The 24,453-nt window shown below is 46.6% G+C and overlaps 1 protein-coding gene across 3 annotated transcripts in view; it reads right to left on the bottom strand.

Annotated features, from left to right (window-relative positions):
• PICK1 (protein interacting with PRKCA 1) overlaps positions 1 to 24,453 on the bottom strand; it is a 135,176-nt gene that overhangs the window by 31,487 nt on the left and 79,236 nt on the right. For all 3 annotated transcript variants that reach the window (XM_029590150.1, XM_029590151.1, XM_029590152.1), the window contains exons 10-11: positions 16,424 to 16,516; positions 2 to 52 (exon numbers count right to left, since the gene is read on the bottom strand). In XM_029590150.1, the coding sequence (XP_029446010.1) occupies positions 2 to 52; positions 16,424 to 16,516 (144 nt within the window). The remainder of the gene's footprint in view (position 1; positions 53 to 16,423; positions 16,517 to 24,453) is intronic.

The raw sequence follows: 24,453 nt of genomic DNA, 5'->3' as shown, positions 1-24,453 counted from the left end.
CAATGCAACTGTATTCCTCATCGTCCATTTCCTTCACTTTCAGACAGTAAGACTGAAACAAGAACATTCCAGGGCTTAGGACAATGCACACAGTTCCCTCAGTTACAGTGAAACCCCAAGTGCTAATCAAAACAATGCGGAAGTATCCTCAGTCCCGTTAAAATTGGAGAAAGAAAGAAAGAAAAAAATGGGCAAACTGCATAAGGAAGCTTTATTGAATATAGTCTTTTTTAGACAAGCTTTCAGGAGGTATTCCTTCCAGAAAGTTAACTGCAAACAGGGCTGTCCCCTGACCCAGTTACACCCAAGGATTCATAGACCTGCTTTTCTTACAGAAAGTAGATTACAAATCCCTAGATGTAATGGAGTAGAACCAGGACTGGCTCAGCCTATCAGGGGTTATGCTAATTGCAACTGAGCTGCTGAAGAGCACATTTCTTTGCAAAGCATAACTGAGTTAGTCCAATATAAGAAATTCTTGAAACAGGCTTGGCGATTTGTTTTCTACATATGAGGAATAGCTGGCATTGGAACAATGCACTTAGGAGGGGTGTGCACTAAGGAACAAGGGGGGCATTAACACAGATCCACTGCTTACCCAAAAGATATTAGTACTGAAAGAGGTGGTGTAAGTGGGGCAAAGAAGATAAGATCCAGTGCTTCCTGTTTCAATATTCTACGGAGACCAGAAAGAAAATGTGACACCATCTTTTGCTGAAGGTGGTCTGCATATCAGCTAGGATTAAGCAGAGTTGCTTACCTGTAACAGGTATTCTCTGAGGACAGCAGGATATTTTTCCTCACACATGGATGACATCAACAGATGGAACCTGGCATGGAACTTTGATCTCAAAGAATCTAAAGAGTTCAACATGCCCTACTGAGCATGTGCAGTTATAGTCATCACCCTGCCCCCTAGGCAGAGTCCCTCAGTCCATGATATAGCTAATACATGGAGAAACTGACTCCCAGGGGAGGCGGGTGTGTTTCGTGAAGACTAACATCCTGCTGTCCTCGGAGAACAGCTGTTACAGGTAAGCAACTCTGCTTTCTCCGAGGACAAGCAGGATGGTAGTCCTCACACATGGGTGAATCCCTAGCTATAGGCTGTCTGAGCAGGACAAAGTGGGAAACTGCACAGTGCAGAAGCACTACCAGTCTCCATTTTGCCTGTAAGGCACCCAACCCACAATGGGTCCAGGCTGGAGAAGAGTTGGGTTCTACAAAGAAAAGCCATAGAAATGACTGAGGCACAAAACCCTCATGAGTGGCAGGAGCGCCTAAGGCAGAGGAATGATGCAAGTGTGAGCAGAAGCACACTCCGCATCACGGAAAACATAACAAGCAGGGTTCAGAATATTAACTCTGACAAAGAAGTAGGCCTAGAAAATGCTGGGTACAGGAAAAGCCTAGAGATGAAAATAAGAGAACTCTAGGATGAAGATTGCACAGTTTCCTTCAGTATTAGAAGACAACCGAAAACCCAGCTGGGGCCTGAGAACTCCCCAGAAAGAAACTGTGGTCCACTATTTCCAAAGGACAAAATGTATCTGCAGAAGTGTGCCCATGCATGACTGATAGGCACAATAGGCAGAAAAGCCCAAGCAATGTTTGGAGAATATTCAGGAGACAGATACTATGTGCTGAAGCACCAGATCTAGATGACCATGCAGGACAGCGGCAAGAGTTCCAGGGGATAAATGGCAACCCCTTAACGGATTGCTAGCCCAACTCCCGAGCAGGGAGAAAAGTTAGGCCTGAAGTTCACCCACATTGCATACTGTCAAGGGCAGGGCCATCCATCCTGTCTACAGGTGAGCAGGAAAGGCACTTTGGGCAACCTAGTGAAGTGAGAAAGCCAAAGGCAGTATTGGCCAGAGCCTGGCGAAAATATAGGGAAAAACGTGATGTATCTTTCCCTACAGGTATACCACGAATGCCTTAGCTTTTTCTCTCTTCCCCCTGACATTCCATCTGGAAGTCAGAGGGTACAAATGGATAGCAGAGTTTCAGGTGTGACCTTTAATCAGTGGAAGTTTTTTGACATTTATTTATTTATTTAGCACTTTTATATACCGATATTCAAGTAACAAAGTTACCAATCACTTCGGTTTACATTCCAACAATAACCATGACATGAGAATGCCTTACATTGAACCAGGATGATCAAACTTGGATACAAAGAACTGGGTTTAACATAGTGTATAAAAGGAAGAGACTTGACCGGCAAGCCTAATGCTAGCTAGGTGTAATGCCAGGTGTCTAAGGCGGCGGCACAGGGATTAGGTGCTATGACGGCGGGTTTGTTAGAACGTATGTACATATAGCGACTTGCCAAGGACGAGGTCTACTAGTGGGAGATTTGATGAGATAGCTGGGTTAAGAGAAGGCTTGGTTGAACAACCAGGTCTTGAGTCTTTTTTTTTTAAAGGTGCTCGGGCATTGTTTGAGCCGGAGGTCTGGAGGGAGCGAGTTCCATTGCGTTGGGCCAGCGGTGGAGAGAGCTCTCTTCCTTAATGAAGTTTTGATAGGGGAGGCCTGTAGGGTGTCTCTATATGCTATTCTCACCGGTCTGGAGGTTGTGCGAGGCAGAAGTGGGATCATGAGATCCAGTGGGGTGATGTTGTGAATGGCTTTGTGGATGATCGATAAGACTTTGTACAAGATTCTGAATTTGATTGGGAGCCAGTGCAGGTTCTGTAGGATGGGTGTGATATGGTCTCTTTTGTTGGTCTTGGTTAGAATCCTTGCTGAGACGTTTTGTAACATCTGTAAAGGTTTGATGGTATTAGCAGGGAGGCCAAGTAAAAGTGAGTTGCAATAATCAATTTTAGAGAAAATGATTGCTTGTAAAACTGTCCGGAAATCTTGGAAGTGGAGGAAGGGTCTCAACTGTTTTAAGACTTGGAGTTTAAAAAAGCAATCCTTTACAGTGAGATTGATATAACTTTTGCAGTTCAGTTGATTATCCATGACGACTCCTAGGTTTGACTTGGGGGGAAACAACTGGTTGAGAAGCGGGGTGTGTGTTGGACAGCGTGTAGTTACCATCTTGGGTGATGAGGAGGAACTCTGTCTTGTTGGAATTCAGTATCAAGTTGAGGCTTGTTAGGAGGTTGTTTATGGATTGCAGACAAGAATTCCAGAGATCCAGGGTTTTGTGAAGTGACTCGGTAATCGGTATGAGAATTTGAACATCGTCTGCGTATAAATAATGAGTTAGATTTAGTTTGGTTAGGAGCTGACAAAGAGGGAGCAAGTATATGTTGAATAGGGTTGGAGATAATGATGATCCTTGTGGGACTCCCAGGGTAGAGCAAATGGGGTGTGACTCTTTACTGTTGATTTTGACCTTGTAATACCTGTTATGGAGGAAAGATTTGAACCAGCTGAGGGCGATGTCTTTAATGCCAATATCAGCCAGCCGATCATTCAAACTCTTTCTCCTGGAGTGAGGAGTTTAGTGGTAATCAGCTGAAGATGCTGAATGCTGTGCAAGAGACTTCAGTGTTTCAGCATATTGTTGTAATTTCTTGTTAGCAATAATAAAAATAGATTTGACATGGAAATCGGAGGGAGCGAGATCACAAGGAGGTAGACTGCTGGACTGCCGGGGTAAGCACAAGTCACTAGGTGGTATATTCCCAACCCCAAGCAAATCATTCATTGCTGATTCCAGCAGGGAATTACCGCGCCCCCCCCCGAGACAGAGCCTTCAGCCTGCTTGGAACAGCTGAACTGAGAGCGAATTCCCCAAGGAAGACATCCAGAAATACTCCACTAAGGGACAGGAAGCCAGGCTGCTGCAAGTGCAACCCCTGTCTAATAGGATTTCGCCACCGGCCAGGAAACCGGAAGGGCAACAGGGTAGGATCAGGGCGATCTCGGAACCGATTGCCAAAACATCTGGCAAGGGTCGAGAGACATATTCCTCTTCTGAGGTAGGAGAGGACTCCCGACACTACCCTCCCAGTGTCCACTTCCCTTCGGATTTGATCAGGACATAGTCCTAGATGAGTCTGAAAGTCTTCAACAGGCATGGACATTGTTTAAAAATACAATACTAGAGGCACAGTCCATATGTATTCCACGCATTAAGAAAGGTGGAAGGAAGGCAAAACGATTACAGTCATGGTTAAAAGGTGAGGTGAAAGAGGCTATTTTAGCCAAAAAAAATCCTTCAAAAATTGGAAGAAGGATCCATCTGAAGAAAATAGAATAAAACATAAGCATTGTCAAGTTAAGTGTAAAACATTGATAAGACAGGCGAAGAGAGAATTTGAAATGAAATTGGCCATAGAGGCAAAAACTCATAATAAAAACTTTTTAAAATATATCTTAAGCAAGAAACCTGTGAGGGACTTGATTGGAACATTAGATGACCGAGGGGTTAAAGGGGCTCTTAGGGAAGATAAGGCCATTGCAGAAAGACTAAATGAATTCTTTGCTTCCGTGTTTACTAATGAGGATGTTGGGGAGATACCAGTTCCAGAACCTGGAAGATGTAGTAGGCCAGATTGACAAACTAAAGAGTAGCAAATCACCTGGCCCGGATGGTATGCATCCTAGGGTACTGAAGGAACTAAAAAATGAAATTTCTGATCTATTAGTTAAAATTTGTAACCTATCATTAAAATCATCCATTGTACCTGAAGACTGGAGGGTGGCCAATGTAACCCCAATATTTAAAAAAGGCTACAGGGGTGATCCGGGTAACTATAGACCAGTGAGCCTGACTTCAGTGCCAGGAAAAATAGTGGAAACTATTTTCAAGATCAAAATTGTAGAGCATATAGAAAGACATGGTTTAATGGAACACAGTCAACATGGATTTACACAAGGGAAGTCTAGCCTAACAAATCTGCTTCATTTTTTTTGAAGGGGTTAATAAACTTGTGGATAAAGGTGAACCCGTAGATGTAGTCTATTTGGATTTTCAGAAGGCGCTTGACAAAGTTCCTCATGAGAGGCTTCTACGAAAACTAAAAAGCCATGGGATAGGAGGCGATGTCCTTTCGTGGATTACAAACTGGTTAAAAGACAGGAAACAGAGAGTAGGATTAAATGGTCAATTTTCTCAGTGGAAAAGGGTAAACAGTGGAGTGCCTCAGGGATCTGTACTTGGACCGGTGCTTTTCAATAGATATATATATAAATGATCTGGAAAGGAATACGACAAGTGAGGTTATCAAATTTGCAGATGATACAAAATTATTTAGAGTAGTTAAATCACAAGCAGACTGTGATACATTACAGGAGGACCTTGCAAGACTGGAAGATTGGGCATCCAAATGGCAGATGAAATTTAATGTGGACAAGTGCAAGGTGTTGCATATAGGGAAAAATAATCCTTGCTGTAGTTACACGATGTTAGGTTCCATATTAGGAGCTATCACCCAGGAAAAAGATCTAGGTGTCAGAGGATAATTCTTTAAAATTGTCGGCTCAGTGTGCTGGCAGTCAAAAAAGCAAACAGAATGTTAGGAATTATTAGGAAGGGAATGGTTACTAAAACGGAAAATGTCATAATGCCTCTATCTCGCTCCATGGTGAGACCGCACCTTGAATACAGTGTACAATTCTGGTCACCGCATCTCAAAAAAGATATAGTTGCGATGGAGAAGGTACAGAGAAGGGCAACCAAAATAATAAAGGGGATGGAACAGCTCCCCTATGAGGAAAGCCTGAAGAGGTTAGGGCTGTTCAGCTTGGAGAAGAGACGGCTGAGGGGGGATATGATAGAGGTCTTGAACGAGTAGATGTGACTCGGTTATTTACACTTTCGAATAATAGAAGGACTAGGGGGCATTCCATGAATTTAGCAAGTAACATTTAAAACTAATCAGAGAAAATTCTTTTTCACTCAACGCACAATAAAGCTCTGGAATGTGTTGCCAGAGGATGTGGTTAGTGCAGTTAGTGTAGCTGGGTTCAAAAAAGGTTTGGATAAGTTCTTGGAGGAGAATTCCATTAACGGCTATTAATCAAGTTTACTTAGGGAATAGCCACTGCTATTAATTGCATCAGTAGCATGGGATCTTCTTAGTGTTTGGGTAATTGCCAGGTTCTTGTGGCCTGGTTTTGTCTCTGTTGGAAACAGGATGCTGGGCTTGATGGACCCTTGGTCTGACCCAGCATGGCAAGTTCTTATGTCCTGTGGCTGTGGCACGGTATCCACTTGATGGAGTAGGTGGCTACGCGCTGTTAAAAAGCAAATAACGTGTGATGACGTCTTCCCCGCCATGCTTCCAAGCTCTTCGCGATGCAGAACTAACTAGGAGGCCCAGACCGTGAGGTGACTATGGCAGAACCCCAGCTTTGGCAGAAACTGCACAAATAGGGAGAATGCTGTCACCGCCTGAGGCGCTCTGAGTAGTAACTCACAGTGGAGTGAACAGGAACAGTGTGACTGTAGTGTCCCCAGACTACTAGTGCACTGGGCATGGCAGTGTATGACATTCCATGGCGTCGCCCCCTGAGAACGCTCCATGAGGCTGGACCCAATCCTTGAAACTGCGTTGGAAAAGGCTCACGTTTGTTTCCCTCAAGGAATGATAGTAGCGAAGTCCATGGTGACCAACTGTGTCCATGGAGCCCTGCGGTTATGTCCCACAGCATTCGACCACATCCACTGATGCCTGCACTGGAGACAGTGCCCATAGACCATACGCGGGTACCAACAAAGGGTCACATCAAGGGAATCAAACGATGTGGCACTCAGGGCTTCGATGGCACTTGACCAAATCAGGATCAGATCGACTGTGTATAGCGTCATCCCTAGCGCCACAGGTGCCCGTGGACCTCGACCACCCGGTGGCACCTAAGCACTCAGTGCCTAAAAGCATCAATGGACAGGCGGTAACAAGGATGCCAGGGGGCATGCAGGCAGAAGCTCTGTAGCCCGAACACAGCACATCGATGCCCAAAGGAACTGAAGACTGCCAGTGCCATCGACTGTCCCTCTTGGCTTATCTATTTGTCCAAGGACTTTGATGCGGTGAGATCGATGTCATCTTTCGTCAGCAGCTATGGCAGACAAGAACCCTGCTAGGGCACAAAACCAGGTGGGGCCTCTGACACCCTCCAATCCCATCAGCGCAGGGCCCTTGATATTATCGGCATCCATGGTCTACAATAGCCGCAGCCTGTGATGGGGCAGCACGGGGCTCCTCAGAGTCCCGAGGGCGCCAGACTGCTGCATCTGGATGCCTAGGCATACCAGGGTGCTCTGTGTAGACAGTGACCCAGGCATTCGATCTGTCCAAGGCAGAAACCCATCGTCCAAGGGCTTCAGTGACACTCGAGAGCCCTCAAGAGTTCCTGTGGATGATGCCTCAAGGACAACGAGGGCATCCAGCAGCAATTCCTGCACCTCGATAGTGGTGCTCGATATAATCAAGAGCAGCAACGAAAGGCACCGGTGGCCAACATCCCCGATGGCCTCCATGGCGGCCCCACAGCCTGATGGCACTGAATGCGCCGATTGTATTGGGGCAGCTCTGCATCGTGACTGTATCGGAGCTGCGCTTTGCGATGGCATCATGGCCACTCACCACGATGGCCTTGAAGGCAGCTGCATCGAGGTACCTACCCCGACCACATTGAGGGTGGTCATGCATGCACCTCGATGGCGTCACTAGCGCAGCTGCATCAATGGCCAAGAGGCCTCAAGTCGATAGCAGCGAGGGCATAGACATCAACTTCGGCCCTGACGGTATTGAGGGGAACCATGGCGCTCAATGGCAGACCTGATCCCTGATGCCAGCCGCTACTGCCATATCAATTCCTACGGCACAGAAGGCCTTTAAGATACCCAGTGCGGTCCCACTCCTCAATGACCTCGTGGGTGCCCTGGCACCTCGACGGCATCAAGGATGAGCATCGTGTTCAATGGCAAACCTGGTCCCCAACGTGGTCCTGACATCGATGATTAGATCAACGGTGCGCTGGTCACAGATGTGCATGGACAAACATTACTGGGCATGCCACCAAAGGTGCAGCAGCAAGCTGCTTGTCCAGGCTCCTGCTCACCCTCTCTCTCAGGGAGACTGCACTGCCAACACCGGCAAGCAGGAGGGGAGGCTACATCATCCAGGGCTCCTGCTCATGGCCACTAGTTCCTTTGAGTGTGGGGAAGATGAGCTCTCCCCCCCAAAGGAACGGTAATGGCCCTTGATCTCTTCACTGACTGACCTCCATCAATGCAGATTGATCAGTGAAACGACATGGAACTCCTGTTCAGGTAGAACTCAGGTAAGTCCCCAGGCTCAGCGGCCTACATGAATCACCCATGGACTGCACTCAGTCAGTCCTACCAGCACCAGACAAGAGGTACAAAAACACAGAGAGCAGGGAAAGGACACAAAAACTAAACTGCAGGTGCAGTATTTTTTTGTTTTTTAAAGGAAGAAATAGACTCTGCCAGTTTGCACAGTGACTAAGGCCTGCCATACGGCTGGCAGACAGAGGAGAAAACTACCATAAGGAAAGAAAATAACTACAGTTCTAGAAAAAATCACTTACAAAGTCTGTAGAAGAAGAGAGCAAAGTTGAATACCGTGAGCACACTGCTCCTGCAACTACATAGCTCTGCGGGAAAAAAAAAAAAAAGACTGAGGGACTCTGCCTAGGGGGTAGGGTGATGACCACAGCTGCACATGCTCAGTAGGGCATGTTGAAAGCTCTTGATTCTTTTAGATCAAAGTTCTGTGCTGGGTTCCATCTGATGTCACCCATGTATGAGGACTACTATCCTGCTTGCCTCAGAGGAAGGAAAATTGGTTCTTACCTGCTAATTTTCTTTCCTGTAGTACCAGGGATCAGTCCAGACCGCTGGGTTGTGTGTCTCCCTTCCAGCAGATGGAGTCAGAGAAAAAACTGAAAAGGCACCCCACTCTTATCCTGGTGTGCCACCTGCAATCTTTCAGTATAATCCATACCATAGCAGAATGAAACATATTATAAACCGCAAACTTAAGAACCAATGGCTATATTAAGTGCCTAATGAAAACCGCATAACTTATGTACATGGAGGGAGTACTCCCATATGCAACTTGAAAGCTATTCACTGTGAAGTATTCTGCAGAATGAAAACAAGACGTGACAGACTCTCCAGGCTCCATGGGTGGGCATCTGGACTGATCCTTGGTACTACAGGAACGAAAATTAGCAGGTAAGAACCAATTTTCCTTTCCCTGTACGTACAAGGATCAGTCCAGACCACTGGGATGTACCCAAGCTGCCCTAAATGGGGTGGGACCTGGAGATTCTCGCTCGAAGAACACTGCTGCCGAAGCAGTCGACACCCAGATCACGGATGTCCAAATGGTAATGCTTAGCAAAAGTATGTAAAGATTTCCAGGTAGCTACTCTGCAAATCTCTTGCGGCGAGACAAGCTGACTTTCCGCCCAAGATGCCGCCTGAGATCTGATTGAATGCGCCCTCAAATCATCCAGTATTGTGCACCCAAGACAGATATATATCGAAGATATGGCTTCCTTCAGCCATCTAGCAATAGTGGCCTTGGATGCCTTCTGGCCTTTCTTAGGACCATTCCATAAGACAAACAGATGGTCAGACAACTGAAAGGCATTTGTCATCTCCAAATAGTGAAGCAGAATCCGCCGCACATCTAATCTGCGCAAGTTGCGAGCCTGAGGAGAATCACGATCCAAATCCATGAAAGCAGGCAACTCCACAGTCTGAGTCAAATGAAACCCCGATACCTCCTTTGGAAGGAATGAGGGCACTGTTCTAAGAGATACTCCTGAGTCTGAAATCTGGAGAAAGTGTTCCGGACAGGACAACACTTGAAACTCCGATATTCGCCTTGCTGAAGTGATAGCCACCAGGAAAATCCCCTTGAGTGTCAGGTCTTTCAAGGTGGCCCATTTGAGGGGCTCAAAGGGAAGATCACACAAGCCACGGAGAATCAGATTCAAACTCCACGAAGGACACACTCATCTGACCGGAGGATTCAAATGTTTAGTGCCCTTCAGAAAACGCGACACATCCAGATGAGCTACAAGAGAAATTCTGTCAATCTTTCCACACAAACATCCAAGGGCCGCTACCTGCACTCGAAGAGAACTGCACGCCAAGCCTTTCTTCAGACCCTCCTGCAAGAACGCCAGAATATGAACAATAGAGGTGCAACACGGGGACACATTCAACCCGCTACACCAGGTATCGAAAACCTTCCAGACTGTAACATAGGCAAGCGAAGTGGACTTCTTGCGCACCTGCAGGAGGGTGGAAATAACTGAATCAGGATATCCTTTCTTCCTCAACTGACTCCTTTCATAAGCTAGGCTGCTAGACAAAATCAATCCACTTGATCGAAAAATACTGGACCTTGTCGAAGAAGATTCGGCAGATGACAGAGTTGGAGTGGACCGTCTACCGCTAAGTTGATCAGATCTGCAAACCACAGCCTTCGTGGCCACGAGGATGACCGACCCTGTGTGAGCCTCTATCCGTCGTAATACCTTGCCTACCAACGGCCAGGGAGGAAAGACAAAGCAGAATGTCACGAGGCCACGGGAGGACTAGAGCATCCATCCCTTCCGACCCGTGCTCCCTTCGGCGACTGAAAAACCGAGCCGCCTTTGCATTCCTGAGTCGCCATCAAGTCCAGGTGAGGCACGCCCCACTGACAAGTCGGCAGATGCATTGCCTCCTCGGACAGCTCCCACTCTCCAGGATCAAGGTGCTGGCGACTGAGAAAATCCACCTGAACGTTGTCGACTCCGGCTATGTGAGAAGCCACAAGGCAGACTAGATGGCGCTCCGCTCAACCATTAAGCGGTCGGCCTCTGAGGCCACTGGACAACTTCTGGTTCCTCCTTGATGATTGATGTACGCCACTGTGGTCGCACTGTCGGACAAGACTCACACCGACCGATGGCTCACCAGGGGGAGAAAACTGCGCAATGCCATTTCGCCTGTTTACTTGTCCATCGTCCCTGTGCTGCCCGTGATTGGCAAACCGTGCCCCAGCTGGAGAGGCTGGCGTCTGTCGTCATGATCACCCACTGAGGCTCCTCCAGATCCATACATCGCTGCATGTGGGCTGGAATCAACCACCAATCGAGACTGGACCTGGCGATTTCCAAGAGTGTTAATCGGATTTAGAACTCCTCCGACTTCGGATCCCAACGAGAAAGTAAAGCTCTCTGCCAAGGTCTCATATGAGCGAAGACTCAAGGGACTAACTCTAGAGTAGATGCCATAGAACCAAGCACTTGTAAATAATCCCAAACCCGGGGTAGCGGTAGTGACAATAGCCGACAAATCTGCGCCATTAACTTGTTGGTTCGCTCCTGCGTGAGGAAGACTTTGCTGACCGACGTGTCAAACCGAGCGCCTAAGAAGTTCAGAACTAGGGACGGGACTAACTGGCTCTTGGCGAAATTGACAATCCACCCGAGAGATCGAAGATGGTGCAACACTGACTGAACCGCTGCCTTGCAAAGCTCCTCAGACTTCGCATGGACAAGCCAATCGTCCAGGTAGGGATGAACCAAAATCCCCGCTGCTACAACCACTATGACCCTTGGTGAAGACCCAGGGAGTCGTCGCCAATCCGAACGGGAGTGCCTGGAACTGGTAATGCTCCCCAAAAACCATGAACCTGAGATACTTCCGGTGACGCTTGCGGATCCCTATGTGAAGATATGCCTCAGTCAGGTCTAAAGAAGCCAAATATTCGCCGGAGTGCACGGCCGCAATGACTGAGCGGAGAGTTTCCATGCGAAAACGAGGTACCCAAAGCGCCTTGTTCACCCTTCTTTAGGTCCAAGATCGGGCGGAAGGAGCCCTCCGTTTTTGGAACCACGAAATAGATGGAGTATCTGCCGGTCCTGTACTCCTCTGGAGGGACTGGGACAATGGCTCCCAGGGCTTTCAACCGCTTCAGGGTTTGACTTACTGCTGTTCGTTTTGCATGAGGCCCGCATGGTGACATCAAAAACAGATCCTGCAACAGGCGAGCAAAAACCAAAGCATAACCATGTTCGACAATGCTTAGCACCCACTGATCAGACGTAATCTTGTCCCACTCCTGGAAGAATTGAGAAAGGTGGCCGTCTATCACCGGAACAGAGGATTGGGCCTGCACACCTTCATTGGGCCGACTTTCCCCTGGCCAATCCCTGAGGACCCCCTTCGCGAGAGAACTGCGGCCACGAAAGGAATGAGGCCAAGACTGTGAACTCTGAGCCGGCTGTTGGGGAGAAAAGGCAGGTGTGCTGGCCTGGCGGAACCTGCGCTGGTTCCTGATCCGAGGTCGAGCTGAACCAAAAGTCCTGGAGGTTCGGGGCTTGTCCTCCAGCAATCCTGACAAACTCCTTCATAAGAGACCACATCTCTCCCATTCTCAAAAATCTACACTGGCTACCAATACATTTCAGAATTCTACACAAGTCCCTCACCATCATCCACAAAACCATCCACAACCAAGCCCCTCTCAACCTTCAATTCCCACTCAGACTACACACCTCCTCCAGACCTATCGGAGAAGCCTATAGAGGATCCCTGCACGCCCTCTCAACCAAATCCACACACCATCTTGCATCCAGAGAACGGGCTCTCTCTACAGCGGGACCAACCATATGGAATGCTATTCCCCCCGAACTCAGACAAGAACCTTGCCTGGTGACTTTTAGAAAAAGGCTTAAGACTTGGTTATTTAAACAAGCCTTTCCAGAAACTCACTGATTCAACATAGCAATCATTACTGTACATTCAGCACAACGTAAATAATTGCTCTTCTTGCCGTTGAATTACTTATGCTTTGTTCTTCCTCTTCCCCCAGTTCCAGCGCCCCTGTTTTATTGTAACTTCTGCTTCTCTTTGCTTTGTTAATATCTAAGGTTATTGTACCCCCGTTCCATGTAAACCGATGTGATATGATTGTATCATGAATGCCGGTATAGAAAAGCACCAAATAAAATAAATAAGGGCTTCCAGATCATCCCCGAACAAGAATTTTCCTTTAAAGGGAAGATTGCTTAACTGGGCTTTGGAGGAAACATCGGCCGACCAGTTACGGAGCCATAAAAGCCTTCTAGCTGAGACTGCCGAAGCCATGGTGTGCGAGGAGGCCCGAAGAAACTATTCTAAAGATCAAAATCATAGAGCATATAGAACGACATGGTTTAATGGAACACAGTCAACATGGATTTACACAAGGGAAGTCTAGCCTAACAAATCTGCTTCATTTTTTTGAAGGGGTTAATAAACATGTGGATAAAGGTGAACCAGTAGATGTAGTCTATTTGGATTTTCAGAAGGCGCTTGACAAAGTCCCTCATGAGAGGCTTCTACGAAAACTAAAAAGTCATGGGATAGGAGGCGATGTCTTTTCGTGGATTACAAACTGGTTAAAAGACAGGAAACAGAGAGTAGGATTAAATGGACAATTTTCTCCGTGGAAGGGAGTGAGCAGTGGAGTGCCTCAGGGATCTGTATTGGGACCCGTACTTTTCAATATATTTATAAATGACCTGGAAAGAAATACGACAAGAGAGGTAATCAAATTTGCAGATGATACTAAATTGTTCAGAGTAGTTAAATCACAAGCAAATTGTGATAAATTGCAGGAATACCTTCTGAGTCTGGAAAAGTGGACATCCAAATGGCAGATGAAATTTAATGTGGATAAGTGCAAAGTGATGCACCACAGGGAAAAATAACCCATGCTATAGTTACAAAATGTTAGGTTCCATATTAGAAGCTACCATCCAAGAAAGAGATCTAGGCGTCATAGTGGATAACACATTGAAATCATCGGTTCAGTGTGCTGCGGCAGTCAAAAAAGCAAACAGTATGTTGGGAATTATTAGAAAGAGAATGTGAATAAAATGGAAAATGTCATAATGCCTCTGTATCGCTCCATGGTGAGACCCCACCTTGAGTACTGTGTACAATTCTGGTTGCCATATCTCAAAAAGGATATAATTGCGATGGAGAAGGTACAGAGAAGGGCGACCAAAATGATAAAGGGAATGGAACCGCTCCCCTATGAGGAAAGACTAAAGAGGTTAGGACTTTTCAGCTTGGAGAAGAGACGACTGAGGGGTGATATGATAGAGGTGTTTAAAATCATGAGAGGTCTAGAACAGGTTAATGTGAATCAGTTATTTACTCTTTCAGATAATAGAAAGACTAGGGGGCACTCCATGAAGTTAGCATGTGGCACATTTAAAACTAATTGGAGAAAGTTCTTTTTAACTCAATGCACAATTAAACTCTGGAATTTGTTGCCAGAGGATGTGGTTAGTGCAGTTAGTGTAGTAGCTGTGTTTAAAAAAGGATTGGATAAGTTCTTGGAGGAGAAGTCCATTACCTGCTATTAATTAAGCTGACTTAGAAAATAGCCACTGCTATTACTAGTAACAGTAGCATGGAATAGACTTAGTTTTTGGGTACTTGCCAGGTTCTTATGGCCTGGATTGGCCACTGTTGGAAACAGGATGCTGGGCTTGATGGACCCTTGGTCTGACCCAGTATGGCATGTTCTTATCATATAAGGCATCCGCGGTATAAGCCACAGCGGCCTCTATTCTATCCGCTTGCTCCGCTTCCGGAGACAACTCCTGTGCGATGAGCAACTGCTGCACCCATCTAAGGGTCGCCTGTTGCATGAGGCTACTGCACACCGACGCTCAAATGCAGAGCGCCGAGACTTCCAAGATCCGTTTAAGAAGGACCTCAAGCCTCCAATCCTGCAAATCTTTAAGAGCGGTAGCCCCTGCCACCGGAATGGTCGTTCACTTAGTGATGGCAGAGACCGCCGCGTCCACCTTAGGGATCTTAAGGACGCCCAAGGACTCATCTGGCAACGGGCAGAGCTTTTCCCATAGCTCGCCTCGGGAATCTCCCACTCTCGGGTCATGAGCTGCAGTAGCATAGGATGAAAAGGAAATGTCTTAGGGGGGGGCCCAAAGCCCCGAGAGGACGGGGTCCACTGTGGTAGGCTCCACACTCAGTTACGGAGTCTCAATACCTAGCTCCACTAGCACGTGAGGAATCAAAGGATCCAGCTCTTCCCTCCGGAATAACCGGAGAACCTGTGGATCGTCCCCCTCCACTGGGGTGGATCCATCAACATCCCTGTCCAAATTCCCGAGGAGTGGGTCCTGGGGAGGAGGATCTGCAGGAACGGGAGCTGGGGTCCCTAATGGATCCGAAGGCGCACGACCTGTCCTCCATCTAGGGGCCTCTGACCCCTCCGAGAGACGAGCAACCTTAGCCAGCAGAGACTCTTGATCTTGCAACTCCACTTCCGCCTCTAAAAAGAGGCATTAAAAGCACAAATTTAGAGGAAAAGGAAGGCTGGTCCTTTAAGGGGGGGGGGGGGGCTGGCGGGCACCTGAATTGGAGGCCTAACAAGGCTCAGGCTTGGCGGGGAAAGCAGAGAAGGAGTTTCCCCTCCCCCTCCATCCATCAGCACAGGAGATTGTGGTGCAGGCAAAATGGCCGCCGTTCCCGCGCTAGACTGGGACGGGGCCGTCTGAGCCCGGCAACGACAAGAATTTTTGCCTGCACTGCGACAGCGCATTGAAAAAGCTCCGTTTCCGCCCCCTGACGGCCCTTCACCTCCGGGAAGACAACGGGCACAAAGGCAGTCTCAGGAGAGCCTGACCACCGGCTTTCCACAAGCCGAACAGAGAGAGCCCCGAGGCATCCCGGCGAGTCAGTGACGAATACAAATTGAAAAAAGTGAAAAAAAAAGTTGAAAAAATGGCAGAATCGCCCCTCCGGAGACCCGGGACCTATGTACAGTAAGTAGGGAAGAATCTGAAAGCAATGCAGTCAATTGCGGCACAGGAGGCAGCACTCGAGGGAGTCACCTGTCTCAGAGCACAAGAGGGAGGGTCCGGCTCACCGGTTAATCCCCCTACTCACCGGGATCAGCAAACACCTCCGGGAAAAACGGCTATCAGGGTTGCCAACCCCAACCCCAGCCATACCTCAACCAAGAACATAGCCTCGGGAGGTCCAGGACTGCTCACTTCAAAAATAAACAAACACCCTTTTCCTTTTTTAAACTAACTTGATTTAGCCAAAGATTCTAATATCCAAGGCTGAACAACTCTCTGCTTAACCAAAAACGTCTGTCTTATAAAATTTAAAGGATCAGGACCGCAGGTTCTGTCACCCTCATCTGCTGAAGTCAGAGAAATGCTGAAGGATCGCAGGTGGCATCTTTTCAGTTTTTTCCCTGACTCCATCTGCTGGAAAGGAGACACAATCCAGCAGTCTGGTACCTACAGGGAAACACAGATGTCAAAGTAAAGCAAGGAAAACCAGATGTGAGGTGAAGGGAGAACAGGTACCCACCCCTGCCCAGTCTGCTTCTTCCATATGGCATGTTTCTAGCCTGTATTGTTAATGACAACAAAAACATAGCATACTCACCAAGTACTCAAACTTTACATCCAAATACTTTCGGATAGTCAATTTTGTATCTGGAATAGCTTTGTTAAGGTAAGTGTTCAAGTCGTTCAGCATCTGCATAACGAAACAAGCAAAGAATTGAAACTGACATGCCCAAAGGATGAACATTTACTCCTTTCACAAGAACCAAGTTATGTCAGATCAGACTTATAGGATCATACAGTCCTATTCCATAGCAGACAATACATGGCCTAGTTTTTGCACTAACTACATTGTATGAAACAGTAAATGCAGCAGGACAGACTTATCTGTTACTCCCATACCAGTTGCACATGAGATCAAACCCTTTTATTTGTAATCAGAATCAATTACAAAGTAAACAAATGTGATTTAATACAATGTAGTCATAAAGATACATAATCTATACAGATGGCTAAATAGCAGTTAATGTGCTGTTTGGGGTCCCGAAAAGCTTCTCCATTTTGTCAAGGCGCGTTCATCTGATCGCATAGACGGCACCCATGGACATCGTGCGAGGCCCCCAGGCAGAGGATGCAAACCTCGTGCGGGTCCATGATGGACATAGTCTGCGGGTACTGGGGGCACAAATGAACACCGGTTGACGCCATGAAAAAGACCCAGCGTGCGGTCAATGGCCAACGGGCACCAGGAGGTGGAGAGTCGGGAAGAGACCGCAAGATTGAGAGAAAAAAAAAAAAAGGCCAAAAAAGGACCTACCATACCGGGAGGGCACAGACCGCGGAGGACCACCTGACGAGGATTGGAAGGCAACTCGAGAATATCGAGGCAAAAACAAAGAAGAGTGGAGCTCCACGAACCGCAAGGCAACTGCACCGCGGAAAAGAAGAGACTGAAGGGGGACCTCGCGTGGACGCATGGATAGTAGCAGGCTGGGCATGCTCAGTCTGCTGGCCAAAGTTTCTAGAAACTTTGACAAAAGTTTTCCATGCCGGGCTCCATCGGATGATGTCATCCACATTGAGGACTACCATCCTGCTTGCCTAGGAGAAAAACCTTTTTTTTTTTTGTTTTTAAATTGCATAATGATCGTCATAGCTGGGCATTCCTTCACTGTTTGCAGCTTTCCCTGTCGGAGGACATATCACGTCATTCTTCCAAACCATCTCCAACACCACAACACAGGGAGAGACTGGCAGAGGTAAGAAGGAATGCTCCATTGGGGGCACAGCGCTCCCCAATGGAACCAAGGCTCCCAATTTCATCCGATCTGTGGCACAAGATGGAGTCTAGCGTTTGTTGAAGCCCCAAGTATGGACAGAAACTGCCTGGGCTTCCACTTTCTCTTCGGAGGCATTGTATTAAGATCAAGGAAAAGTGAACTCCAAAAAACACTGCTGCCTAGCAAGTTGCCATCTTGACTTCACTCCCGTGATACAAAATTTTTGATCCAAGTGACAGCTGAGGAACTAAAACCTAAAGTACTTTAGGTCCACAATTAGCAGTGTGTAGCCCTGCAGACATCAAACTAGTGAGAAAAAACAGTTTTTCAGCTTGGGCATTGCTATTAGGTCTCTAATTGGTGTCTGCGTGTGCAACATGTCCTCATTCAGCTGGTATTTAGTATTCAGTATAAAATGGAAAAAAATTATTTTGTCTAAAGAAACCTCTTTAAATTATAGGTGGGCTTTTGTTTTTAATGACATTGCCTATTTTGTTTCTAACAAACAAAAAATTCAAGAAAAATTGTTTTTTTTTTAATTTTTGCTTAGTGCATGCTATTTTGATTTAGTACACAATATTACAATTCAAATAGTGTGCAGTAAATTGAATAGCATGCACAAAAACATTTAAAAAATGAAAAAAAAATTTTTTAAAAGGGAGGGGGAAACTAAGCAAAACCAAAAATTTTATTGATGTGCATCCCTGTTTTAAATACTGAAGCCCATGAAGCAGAAAAGGAAGGATGGCTGCTTCTACAGAGGTGAACCCTGCTGGCACAGAGCAGTACAAAAAGTTTTGATGTCAGAGGAGATATCCTGTGCAGCCTTTGGCCAGCGAGAGAACTTAAGATAATACAGCAATCTTCCTGGGGAGACGGGGAACCAGAGACCACAAAGGGGAATAAGGGCCAGCCTGGTGGCTCAGTGGCAGTCATAAGAAAACTTGAATTCAATGTTTTGATTCTGTTTCTTGAGTTGGCCGAGACTAGGGATACTAGAGGTGGAGGGAGATCTCAGCCCTCCCTTTTCAGTGACATATATAGGCGGTCTCAAGTCCCACATTACACTTTCCAGACAGAGTCTCAGTACGTGGCCCCCAGCCAAGGACTATTACTGTGAAGGTTGGGTTAAGGTAAGTGGGACTGGATATAACACGGGGCAAAATTTCTGGGATAGTTGCACATGAAGGGTCATGGCTCCATAGCACAATGGAGGGCAGTTCCAATTGACCTGAAGTTCCACTGAAGCTGGAAGAAACTACTGGATAAAAAATTAAAGGGGATAAGAGGCAAACATGAAAAGGAAAGGTTATTAAAACCTGAGAGAAAGTCTAGAATGAAAACCCACTGACTGAGTAAGACTCATGATAGCACAGCAAACAGGCACAAATGGGCAGACTGGGGGGACCAAATGGTCTTTTTCTATTGACATCCTCTTCTATTAGAATTAACCCAAATGAATTTTTTTTCGAAAGGCATTTACATTACAACTATTTCTGAACTTGGAAACCTACAAACTGATTACATAAAAACCACACTTATTCTAACTATGCAAGAGAGCGCAAGCGAGAGCCTATCTTCACCTCAGCTCCAAAACAAAGCTCATAGTAACATCACAGAGATATTGGCCAACCAAAGAAATGCATTGTTTAGGTTGGATAGAACACTGGAACGTTGTACATACCAATTCTGAAATCAACTCCTAGCTAAAACAACCCCCTTGTTTAAAAATATAAATCAAGAGAGGCTGATTCAATTATAAAACCTGACCACCTTGGCTGAAATACTAGAAGTTGACAGCTATTTCTGATAAATTTGTTAAGTTTCTGCTTCCCTCCTATGGAGGAGTTATAATGCTGATTTCTTATGCTTGCTACATACAGATTTATGAGATAAGCACTTTCTGATTAGTACAGACTAATGGGAGCCTGGTTTTTGTTTTTTTTTTTGCTTTTACTATTTTTGCTCTTACTATTTGGACTATTTCAATGTACAAACAAATATGAAGTTAAAATTACATTGACCTAGATATGTATAAAAAATGTAATTTTTTCCTTTCTCTTTATGTTAATTGATGTATAGAATGTGAACCGTAGAGATGGACTTTTGTCTAATCAACGGTATATAAAAACCTGTTTAAATAAATAAATAAATTCTATGAATATGGAGATAGCAGAATTGCTTACCTGTAAACAGTGTTCTCCTAGAACAGCAGAATGTTAGTCCTCACACATGGTGACATCAGATGGAGCCTGGCATGGAAAACTTTTGTCAAAGTTTCTAAAAGCTTTGACTGGCACACTGAGCATGCTCAGCATGCCACTCTCCACGCGTCCACCCGAGGTCCCCCTTCAGTCTTGTAACACAGATAAAAAAATATGAACAAAAAAATAAAACAGGAGAACCCAACTCCGCGGAGTGGTGGGCAGGTTTCCTGAGGACTGACATCCTGCTGTCCTAGGAGAACACCTGTAACAGGTAAGCAACTGCGCTTTCTCCTAAGACAAGCAGGATGGTAGTCCTCACAGATGGGTGAATACCAAGCTCCAGGCTGCTCCCGGCAACACCCAAGACCAACAGTTACCAAGTAAGTTGCCAATGGGCACAACCACAACTGTGGCGCTGTTGGTCAGTAGGGAGACAGCCTGGTTCCAACCAAGGGGCCTTAGGTAGGAAGAGTTGGGTTTAAACTTGGAAGAGATTGTGTAGGATAGATTGGCCAAAGGCACTGTCTTGTTGTCCTTGCCCAAGCAATAGTGGGCAGCGAATGTGTGCAGGGTACTCCATGTTGCTGCCTGGCAAATGTCAGCGACTGGTACCGCCCGAAGGTGGGCTACCAACCTCGCCATGGCCCTCACAGAGTGAGCTTTGATTCAGCCTCCAAGCTGAAGGCCCGCTTGTGCATAGCAGAAGGCAATGCAGTCTGCTAGCCATTTAGATAGTGTGTTTTCCCACCACAACTCCCAGCCTGTTGATATGGAAAGAAACAAAGAGTTGAGTGGATTGTCTGTAACCTGCTGCGCATTCCAGATAGAAGGCCAAAGCCCTCTTGCAATCCAATGTATGAAGAAGCCCGTTCCCGTGGATGGGAATGAGACCTCAGAAAGAAGGTGGGCAAAACAATGGACTGATTGATGTAAAAATCAGTCACAACTTTAGGCAGGAACTTGGGATGCATACACAAGACCACACGATCATGAAAGAACTTAGTGTACGGTGGGTACGTAACCAAGGCCTGAAGCTCACTAAACTCTACGAGCCAAAGTGATCGCCACTAGGAATATAACCTTCCAGGTGAGGAACTTCGGCTCATAGGAGCGCAAGGGTTCAAAGGGAGGACGCATGAGTTGGGCCAGGACAATGTTGAGGTCCCAGGACACAACAGGAGGCCAAAGATGTGGCTTCAGCTGAAGCAGACCCCTCATAAAGCGACCTACTATAGGCTACATTGATACGGGTGTACCAGCGATTCCTTCATGGTACGTACTAACCGCACTCATACCAACCCTGATTGGTTTTGAGCCCAGACTCTGAAAGGTGCCACAAATAGTCCAAGAACCTGGGAAGGGGGGCATGTGAATAGATCTAAGCCATGCGCCTTACACCAGGTGGAGAACCTCTTCCACTTCAACCTGTAAGACTTCCTGGTGGAAGGCTTTCTGGAAGCTACCAGCACCTGGGAGACGTTTTCAGAGAGGTCCAGGGGCTGAAGGACTAGACGCTCAATATCCGAGCTGTCAATGCTAACGCCCGGAGGGTCAGATGGCGCAGGGCACCCTGATTCTGTGTTATCAGATTGGGCGCGGTCCCCAGTATGATGGGATCCCTGATCAACAGGTCCCAAAGGAGAGGGAATCAGGCTTGCCTGGGCCAGTAGGGTGCTACGAGGATCATGGTCCCTTGTTCTTGCTGGAGCTTCAGAAGAGTCTTCAGGAGGAGCAGAAGAGGAAGGTACGTGTACAGGAGACCCTTCCACCAATGAAGAGTGAAGGCGGAGGCTGGACGGCCATCCTACGCAAAAAAGGAACAAAAAAATTGCTCACCTTGCAGTTGTATGGGGAGGCAAAGAGGTCCACATCCAGAGTTTCCCACCGGTGGAAAATCCAGGCTGCCACGTCCAGGTTCAGGGACCACTCATGCGGCTGGAAAGAGCGGCTTAGGCGGTCTGCCAGCACGTTCAGTGTCCCGGGCAGGTATGCCGCACGTAGAGACATCCTCTGCGACAAAGCCCAGGATCAGATCTGTACCGCCTCCTGACAGAGGAGGAATGACCCCGTGCCTCCTTGCTTGTTGATATACCACATCGTGACTTGATTGTCCGTTCCAATCAGGACAACCTTGTGGTACAACCGGTCTCAGAATGTCCAAAGGGTGTAGCAAATCACATGAAGCTCTAAGAAGTTTATCTGAAAGAGAGCTTCCTGAGCGGTCCAATGGTCTTGTGTGTGGAGGCCGTTCACATGGGCTCCCCAATCCTAAGGAGAAGTATCGGTGGTAGGGACCACTCGAGGCAGGGAAGCTTGGAAGGGAATCCCCCGGCTCTATATTGAAGAGATTCTCCCACAAGGACAGAGAGATCTTCAGATCTTGTGTGATGGATTCACACAAGATCACTTTTTAATGATAGATTGTGCGTTTATGAGTAATATAGAAGAAGTCATCAGACCCAAGATTTGTGTGAGAGGGGATGTCATGATGGGGATAAGCGTTTTGTGGGATGGCATATTGTATTTGTTAGTTATGGAATTGAATGAGAAGTTAGAATATTTGAGGATAGGAATGGGTTGGGGGTTCATGGTGAGAGAATGGATATCTTTATGTGTAGCAGTTGATAACTATGAAGAGAATGGGACTGTTCTCATATACAATGTACCTTCCTAAATGGGGTATATGAACATGGAGTTTGAAAGCATGAAATTAGAGCAACTTAAGGAGGTTTTCGTGGAACTGTTCAGTCAGGCAGCGTTTGCAATTCAATTTATTACAGAGGTGTCCTTCAGGGGTGCACGAAGGGGCGCACAAAGGGGCTGGCCCCTTTGTTGCGCTCCTTCAGCGCGCGACGCCTGAGAGTATCGGGATTTAAATCCCCGCGGGCTAGAAGCTGATTGCCTGCGTTGTGGTGGCCTCGTTTTGGTAGGGCAGTGGCGTTGCGGCAGGCCGGGCAACAGGCTCGCGCTGAAGAGTGGAGCAGCGGCGAATTTAGCAGCTCGCAGGCGGCGCTGAGACGGCTTGGGGTAAGGGACAATTGAAAGCCTTACCCCGGCAGGTCAAGGCGCCGATTACGCAGGCTTTCCCCCAGCTGGTCTAGCGAAGAGAGATGGCGCCTGAGAGGATCGGGATTTAAATCCCCGCGGGCTAGAAGCTAATTGGCTGCGTTGTGGTGGCCTCGTTTTGGTAGGGCTGTGGCGTTGCGGCAGACCGAGCAACAGGCTCGCGCTGAAGAGTGGAGCACTGACGAATCCCCCGACATCTGTGCAATAACAGAGACCTGGCTAAAGAATTCTGACACTGCAATAATAAACCAATTACCTATGGAAGAATACAACATCTTCTCCATTCCTAGAGGCAAAAAGAAAGGAGGTGGACTCCTCCTTGCAGCAAAAAAGAAATTCAACCTTACTCTACAATCCATCATACCTCCTCACAGGCTTGAAATTGGGCTCTTTAAGTCCAAGGAACTACAAATATGCCTAACCTATGCTCCCCCTAGCATCTTAGAAAACCACCCCTCACCCCTAACGGAATACATTTCCAAATATATCGACATTTCTATCCCTATCATCATCCTAGGAGACTTAAATCTACATTTTGACCGTTCACCCCTTTCACCAGCCAGTGAAGCCACCATGGCCGCCCTAAATGCGCTTGGATTTAGACAAAATGTATCGAACCCTACACAGAAAGCTGGACATACACTTGAAATCATCTTTACGAATTCACTTATCCAAACCAGCTCTCCACAATGCACCCCTATCCCCTGGTCAGACCACTACCGGGATTGACTCTTCCTGCACGATCAAATGCACCCCTCACACGCCTCACCACAATAAGAAAACCATAACATTCCACAAACATTGCAAATCAGAAGAAATTATGGTCACATTATCAGAAGACCTCAATAAGTTGGATCTCACTGACACTAATTCAGCTTGTTCTTCCTGGCACCAAATCACCAGTAATATTGCAAATAAACTATGCCCACTAATATCAAAAGAAATCAACACAGATAAGAAAGCCAAAAAACTGTGGTACACCCCAGAATTAAGAATTATGAAAACAGAACTACGTAAAATGGAAAAGAAATGGCGTAAAAACCAATCCCCAGCGCTACTTTTAAAGTTCCGCTCTCTTCTTCATGAATACCGGAATAACACAGACAAAGCCAAGAAAGACTATTATGCATCAAAGATTCATCAATACCAATTCAACCCACGAGCCCTTTTCCAATACGTATCTAATATTATTACTCCTCCAACAAACATTAACTCAGACAATGAAGATGAAAATAAGTGTGAGAAACTAGCTGATTACTTCTATGACAAAATAAATAACATCATGGCACGCTTTACTACTCCCCCCCCTTATTGGCAATTCTTCTACCATCAACATACACATCACTACACCCACCCATAACATTCACACACATAACCCCAAAACAACCATTCCACCTTCACCCACCCTTACAAACTTTGAAACTACTACCCCTCTAGAAATAGAAGCAATCCTCAAAAAGATTAAGCCAGCCACACACCCCTTCGATATTATACCCACAAAAACACTCCTTTCTTCTCCAGCAAGGATTGCCAAACCCATTTCCAAGATTCTCAACAAATCGATCACTACTGGTCTG

This window comes from Rhinatrema bivittatum, chromosome 2, assembly GCF_901001135.1.
Source record: "Rhinatrema bivittatum chromosome 2, aRhiBiv1.1, whole genome shotgun sequence".
Lineage (NCBI taxonomy): Eukaryota > Metazoa > Chordata > Amphibia > Gymnophiona > Rhinatrematidae > Rhinatrema > Rhinatrema bivittatum.
Note: the sequence above shows the minus strand (reverse complement) of the source record. Positions and strands in the feature narration are given on the sequence as shown.